General features: G+C 31.1%; 1 protein-coding gene across 1 annotated transcript in view; it reads left to right on the plus strand.

The window, feature by feature from the left end:
• Asz1 (ankyrin repeat, SAM and basic leucine zipper domain containing 1) overlaps positions 1-2,410 on the plus strand; it is a 42,896-nt gene extending 40,486 nt beyond the window's left edge. Inside the window, exon 13 of the mRNA XM_005332272.4 lies at positions 1,972-2,410. Within this exon, the coding sequence (XP_005332329.1) occupies positions 1,972-2,124 (153 nt within the window). The 3' untranslated portion in view covers positions 2,125-2,410. The remainder of the gene's footprint in view (positions 1-1,971) is intronic.
• Positions 2,411-8,178: the final 5,768 nt, after the last annotated feature.

An 8,178-nucleotide genomic window follows, 5' to 3' on the forward strand; every position in this document is an offset into this window, starting at 1 on the left:
TCATGAAAGAGGTATTTTATAAGTTGTGTTCTGACTTTATTCATTCAACTAACACAGGAGTGCCTGCTGTATGTCAGCCACCTGTTCTGCACAAGCTAGATAGAGCCTGAACTTGAAGACAACAAAAAATTATAGCACCATTCATATTCAATACCTTTAACTTATCTAGAAGAATATTTAACTTAATATTTTTGTGGGGATTCAAGGAAAATTTGGAAAGCTTTGTGTATAGAAACTTCACAAAGCATCAGCTTTTAATGTAGGAAATTCCCTAAGACATATTTGCCTCAAGGTTGGTTATTAATTTGGTTTCTCCAATTCAAAGTTACAAAGATGGAGTGGATAAGTGGGGAGTGCATATGGAGTCCTGAGATAAAATTGGAAAGAGAGAACCAGAATTTTCTGAAATGAATGAAATTAAAAACCATGGCTTTAGAGACTTACTGACTTTAAAACATAGATAATACATTCAAGTACCATAAATTTTATTTTGATAATGTGTACCTTTAAAGAAAATTTTTATCTTTCTTTGACTACATAGAAGGCCTTTTTTTCTGTGACCTTCTCTATCTAGAATTTACAAATTTCTGTATAAGGAATAGCCTTAAGAACACACATTATTAGTCTATAATAATAACAGATACAGTTCTCTAGGCAGGAAAATCTTAATTGTTGAGCAAGCTATGGATTTTTTTTTGAGATAAGTTTTCAAGTAATAATTATCATAATGGGATTTGACTTAGGAATTATTATGGCTTCCAGGTTTGGAATATATTATTATGCTTGTTAAGTTTGTAATATTTCAAAATTTACCAATAATAACTGAAGGGGATTTTTAAAAAAAGAAACATGAGTTATCACAGATAAATCTATGGAAGTAACAAAGAGAGAGGGTGGGAGAGGTCAAGGCTAAACTTTAACACCACATCACTCTCTTTCGAACCAACATACTGACAGCTCCTGTCAGAAAGGGTCATTCTAAGTAATTGGTTAATAAAAGGAATGACTGTCTCAGGATTCAGTAAATGGAGCATCAGTGTCAAAAAGGAATCTGTTGCTGAATGAAGCCATTTGGAAGTTACACCAAGAATACGGTCTTAATGAGATTGGCATTGAAGTCTGTTTTTCTGCTATAAATTTAAAATTAATTTTGCAGGCTTTTAAAATTAAATATTTACACTGTAGAATTTAGAAGTCGTTATTTCTGCTGATGTTGAAAGTATTTATATCACCACTCCAGCACAGGATGTTTCTAGTAAATATCACTCTATAAATGTGCCTGATTCTTTTTATCTCAAGGATCTTTTGGTTTCTGCTTATTCTCTTCCTCCTGACCCACCACCAGCAGCCATTTCTCCTTTCCTTTCTTTCTTCTCTTCCTTCCCTCCATCCTTCCTGCCTCCTGCCCTCTCTATTTCCCCACTCCCACACTGCATGAGGCTTCTTTAACACATTATTTGTAAAAGGACCACTTCAGTTTTTGTTGACATGTGTTTCTGTAATTAAATTTAAATAAAGTATTAAGTTTCTAGCATAAGCATCTGATCTTCCAGTTTTTGTTAGATTTCATCTATTGTAGGTTTGTTACAAGAATGGTTCACTCTTTTTTAAGACATTAATTGGTATTTAATATGAAAGTAAATAAATATCAATTGTTATTCCTCACAGATAAAATACAGACTTTAAGTTAACATTAAAGAAACTTTATCTCATGACCTAAAAACACCATTTTAAAATGTGACAATCTATGAAAGCATTTATTTTTAAAGTAAAACTAATAATTTACAGCAATGGGATAATGTTGAAAGACTGTCTTTCAAGATATGTGTTCACTTTAAATATTCATTAGAATCTTGAGTTGCCCCCCCAAATCAAGCAAATTAATATGGATCTATTTTTTCAGATCAAAAGATGTTTTATTTTCAGTTTATTGCATATTAACTCTTTTCTTTTTTCCATTCTAAATATTAGCTGCAAAATGAACGGGAAAATGATCCAACTCATATACCATTAATAGAAGAAGTATCTACATGGAAGAGTAGAATTTTGAAGAGGACAGCTATTACAATATGTGGTTTTGGGCTGATTCTTTTCATTTGCAAGCTAACTTTTCAGAGAAAATAACCCTAATATTTGTTTTAAATTATGTCTGTATGTCTTATTCAAACTATCCTCAATTTGCTTTTAATAACTATCTGTGGTACAACATAACTTCATTCTTTGCCTGTACTCCATAGGAAAATTATGATAATATGAAGCAGAGTTTTTCTTTAGAAAGTGATTTGTCAATTTGAGTTGTAAATATAGTTTATAATTTTGTTAATTTTGATCAAGAAGTAAATTATACATAATTCTTTAGTTTGAACATAAGACTAAATCACATTCAAAATAAAAGTTTTATCTAATATTCTTTATATTTTAAAGTGTGTTTCTTTGTCATTGATAGTCTTAGAGAATTTGCAAAGAGTTCATAAGTCAGTAGCTTTATTTTAGTCCTTATTTACCTCTTCTATTACTACATAATAAGGAATTTCTTACTGCATTTTTGAGATATTTTTAGGAAATTATTGATTTTAAAGGCATTTCAGAAAATGCAAAGGATGAAGGTAAAATGTCAAAACTTTTAATTATGAATTAAGTATGAAGGAAAAATATTTCAAATGCAAAGTACAAAAGCAGAAAATCATAATAGTGTAAAAAGCACAAAGTACATTAGAATTTTTAATGGAAAATATTTCTGAAATATGACAAATTAGGTATAACATTCTGAAAGATTATGAAAGTAGAATATGGCATATATTTCTCATAAGATGTATTTTATAATAATCAAAATATTGATATTCAGATTTTTTAAATGAAATTAATAAAACACAGGCACAATTTAGCAGGCAATATGGTATTTAAATCTTGCTTAATTTAGTGCCATACTTAAACAGATGCATTTATTTTAAATTGCTTGAGAAGTAAACATCAAGCAAAGGGAGAGAATTCTTGAAAAAAATTCATGATTTTAACTCATATTTCCATAACTTTATTCTGAAAATGTAGAAATTGTACTGCTCAAAAGGAAACTGATTATACTGTAAAAAACTATGGGGAGGGGACTACCAGGGGTTTTCTTGGGGAGAGATGAGTAGATCAATATCTGAATGTCTATGATAAAGTCTTCATAAACATTTTATTTACTTCATAGTATAGTGTTATGAGAAATACATTCCTATTTTACAGAAATTAAGTCTTAGAGACACCATTGAAGTAAATTGTTGAAATTCACACCATTAATAATACAAGCTGGGAGTTCAGTTTATATTGTTTAACTTAAAATCTCATGCTCTTTCCAGCATTCATTCATTCACTTAAATATTTACTGAACACTTCCCATGTACCATCCATTTTTTGATGTTAGGAAATCAATGATCCCTGCCCTTGTAGAACTTACATTTTAATAGAAATAAACTACAAAGCATAAATACCATAAATGCTTTTTAAAAAATTATACAAGGTGAAACAGGAAAATACAAGATGAAATTAGTATTTTAAATAGCAGAAAGACCTCACAAATTTCAGGTCTTTTGTGAAAAACAAAAGTTTACAAAGCAAGCCATACAGATATCTGGATAAATCCATTCAAGAACAGAAACTATCACTACAAGACCAAAGTTCTCCAGAAACTGCCAGAAACCCAGAATGGCTAGAATCAAGTGAGTGACTAAAGAAAATATTAACTCAGAAATAATAGGAGACTGGATTGCTGCAACCTCTTAGTTTTAAATTAAGTGAACTGAAAAACTATTAACAGATTTTGAATGAAGAATTAATAGGATCTGATGTATATTTTAAAAGGACCTCTACTACTGCTATTTTAAAACAGACTAGGAACACAAAGTGTGGAAGCTATGGGGCTATTTAGAAGGTTACTACAATGAGTTAGCAATGGAAATAATGAAATCAGTTGTGTTCAACACAGGTTTCTAAAGAACCAATAGGATTTACTCAGAAGCAAAAACCAATACCCAAGTATTACATTTTTTGGTTTGAACAATCAGAAGGATAAAACTGTGACTTACCAAGATAAGTCTCAGAGAAAGGCAGAGCAATTAGAAGGGTAGAGAAGAGATCTGAATAAACAGTAGAATACATTAGAAATTCAGGAGCGAGAACAGATTGAAACTGGGGATTTATAACTTCAAAAATATGGTAAGTCTGAGTTAGATACAAGGGAATGATGTCGACAGAGAACTGAACTCAGGGCACCAACATTCATAGGAGGGGAGACAGGAAGAACTGGGAAAGATTGAAGAGTGGCCAAATGAGGTCAGACAAAGGTCAATAACTTCAAGCTCATTGGCCAAATTCAGCCCAACAGGTGGTTGGCAGTATTAGTCACAGAGAAATGTAAATTAAAAACCCAAGGACATAAAGTAGTATTGATATAGAATAAAACTTATACATTGATAGTTAAACTTTAAATTAGTGAAAGCCATTTTTGAAAACTGGTGGTGTCTATTAAAACTTTTAAACATGTTTCCCTGATGAACCAGCAGTACTAATCCTAAATATATGCTCTAGAAAAATGCATTGTACACATCCACAAAACACACGTACGAAAGTTTCATAGTAAGCTTCTCAGTAGCCCAAAATTTCTAACCACCAAAACATTGTTCAGCAGAAGGGATAAATAACAGTATTTATACATTGGAATACTGCCTAGTGATAAAATAGAGCAAACTGACTACATATAAAAACATGGGTGAATCTTATGAATTTGTTTTAAAAGCCAAACAAAATTTTGTACTATATGATTATTCCATTTATGTAGAGTCAAAATAGGTCAATCTTATTTATGGAAGTAGAAGTCAAAATATTAACTAGGAAGGAAGAATGCTGGAAATTTCTGTATCTCAATCTTGCTGGGAATTACTTGGGTATGTGCACAAAAATTCAGCAATACATACAATATCTAAAATTATTAAGACTTAAAGGGATTTTTAAAAAACTGTTAAAAGGGGTTATGAAGCTTAGTAGAGTAGAAATAGGGGAAACAGGGAGGAGGGAAGGGGAAAAGGGGGCATTAGGGACTTAAATGGAGTAAATGAAATTTCATCATGTGTGATTATGTCAAAATGATCCCAGTCCTTATGTACAACTGTAATGCACCAATAAAAGCAAAAAATAAAACTTAAAATACCTGCACGATATCCTGAATTTGAAAACAAGTTTAAAAGGTAGATATTATTATTTTTATTTTTTTATTACAGATATAATATAATATTTGACATACTCATACAACTATAGAATATAATTTTGCTCCAGGTCAGTTCCCAGTACTTCCCCTTTTCCTCCCCTCTCTCTTCCCCTTCTTGACCTTTACTTATTGTTCCCTATTATTTTTTTAATTAGTGTAATATAGATATACATAAATTTGAAATGTACTATGGTATATTCATACATGTACATAGGATAGTTTGATCATGTTCTAAAATATACATACTATTGAAAAGAAAATACTAAATATGTTCTAAAGAGAAATGTAAAACATTGATCTATTGTTAGCAAGGATAATTTCCCTAGGTATTTTGCTTAGGGTACTAAATCTAGAATTAGAAGAAAATCGATATGAGCAAGTTCATCACATTTTTTTATATACAACAAAGGCAAAGTTATACAATATTAATAAAGGATATATCATAAGAATTTGTAAATTATAAATTAAAAATAGTAAATACTATGAAACTATGATCACATATATTTGGTTTTCTTTAGCTATACATGACAGTAGAGTATTTTGACATATTGGACATACGTGGAGTATATTCTAATTAGGATCCTATTCTTGTGGTTATACATGTTGTAGAGTTACCCTGGTCATGTATTCATGTGCAAGGGTAAGAAAGTGATTTCCAATTAATTCTACTGTCTTTCATATTCCCCTCCCCATTCCCTTCCCTTTATTGTACTTTGTCTAATCCTGTGGACTTCTATTCTTCTCCTTTCCAACCTCCCTAGTTGTGGAATCCATAAAGCTGAGAGAATATTTGTCTGTATCCACAAAGCAGAGAGAATATGTAGCCTTTGTTTTTTTTTTTAGAATTGGCTTATTTCACTTAGCATGATATTCTCCAGTTCCTTCCATTTACTGGCAAATGTCATAATTTCATTCTTTATGGCTGAGTAATATTTCATTGTGTGTCTATATACCACATTTTCTTTATCCATTCATCTGTTGAAGGGCACTTAGGTTAGTTCCATAGCTTGAGTATTGTGAAATGAACTGCTGTAAACATTGATGTGGCTGCGTCACTTGTAGTATGCTGATTTTAAGACCTTTTGGTATAAACCTAGGAGTGGTGTAACTTGGTCAAATGGTGGTTCCATTACAAGTTTTCTAAGGAATCTCCACACTGCTTTCCATTACTGGTTGCACCAATTTGCAGTCCCACTAGCAATGTGTAAATGAACATTTTCCGAACATCCTTGCCAACATTTATTGTTACTTGTATTCTTGATAATTGCCATTCTGACTGGAGTGATCTTATATTGTTAACTAATTTTTTCTAAATAGCTTTCTTGAGATTATTCACCCATTTAGAGGGTAAAATTTATGACTCTTGGTATATTTGTTTTCTAGCTATAACCAAAACCAATTTTAGAACATTTTTATTATTGCAAAAAGAAGCACCTCTCCATCGTGTATAACAAATTAGAAGTTTTTTTTAAAAAAGCACCTCACCATTTACTTCTCATTATGCCTCCCAGCCCGGGGAACCACTAATCCACTTTCTTTCTGTACAGAGTTACCTATTCTATACCTTTTACATCAATGAAATCATTGGATATGTGATCCTATATCCTTTAGATGTTCTTTAATTTCTCTCAAAAGTGTTCTATAGTTTTCAGAGTATACATTTTGTTTTTCTTTTGTCTTTGTGTTACTTTTTAATTTCATTTTCAGTTGATTGATTGCTACTCTGTCAAAATATAATCAATTTTTCATGTATATGTTGATTCATTTGACCCTCCTGAGTTTGTTTATTATTTTAAATAGGTTTTTTTTAGGAGCTGTCTTGGGATTTTCCATATGCAAGCTCATGTTTTCTACAAACAGACATAAAATTTTACTTCTTCTTTCCCAAACTTCATGACTTTCATTATATTTTCTTATCCAATTGCCCTGGCCTAGAACTTCCAATATAATATTAAATAGAAGTAGCAAGAACAGACATTGTTATCTTGTTCTTGATCTTAGAGGAAAAGCATTCAGTCTTTCACAATCCAGTATGATGCTAGCTGTGGGTTTTTCGTAAATGTACTTAATAAGGTTCAGGAAGTTCTCTGTTTCTAGTCTGTTGAGTGTTTTTATCAGGAATGGGTGTTGAATTTTGCCATATGCTGTTCTGTATCTGTTCCCACCATATAGTTTTGTCCTTTTTTCTCTTGATATGGTGTGTTACCAATCTTGAATTCCTGGAATAAGCTCACTTGTCATGTGTTTAATCCTTTTAAGATACTTCTGGATATGATTTGCTAGTACAGTCAAGCACCTCATATCAGCATCTTAGTCAACAACTAACTGTATATGTGACAGTAGTCCCATAAGACTATACTGCCTTGTGAAGTCTTAGTTTGTGTAAATATACTCTATGTTTGCACAGTGACAAAATTGCCCAACAGTGCATTTCTCAGAAAGTATTACTATCATTAAGCAATGCATAACTATTTTATTGAGGATTTTTCTATTGATATTCATAAAGAATATTAGTCTGTAGTTTTCTTATGATGTCTTTATCTGGTATTGGTAATACCTCATAGAATAAATTGAGAAATGTTTCTTTCTGTTTTGTGGGAAAGTTTGTGAATGATAGATATTAATTCCTGTTTAAATATTTGGAATTCTTTGCTAATTAGGCTATCTGGGTTTGTGCTTTCCTTTGTGGCAAGTTTATGATTACTAATCATTGTCTTTACTTGTTTTGTGTCTTTTCAACTTTTGGGTTCTTCTTAAATCAGTTTCAGTAATTTGTGTCTTTCTAGGAGTTTTTCTATTTCAACTAAATTGCCTATTTTGTTATATATATATATATATATATATAAAGAGAAAGAGAGAGAGAAAATTCTTTTGTTTCTATAGGTTGACAGCAATATTCCCTTTCATTTCTGATTTTAATAGTTTTCTCTCCT

This window comes from Ictidomys tridecemlineatus, chromosome 2 (genome assembly GCF_052094955.1).
Source record: "Ictidomys tridecemlineatus isolate mIctTri1 chromosome 2, mIctTri1.hap1, whole genome shotgun sequence".
Taxonomy (NCBI): Eukaryota; Metazoa; Chordata; class Mammalia; order Rodentia; family Sciuridae; genus Ictidomys; species Ictidomys tridecemlineatus.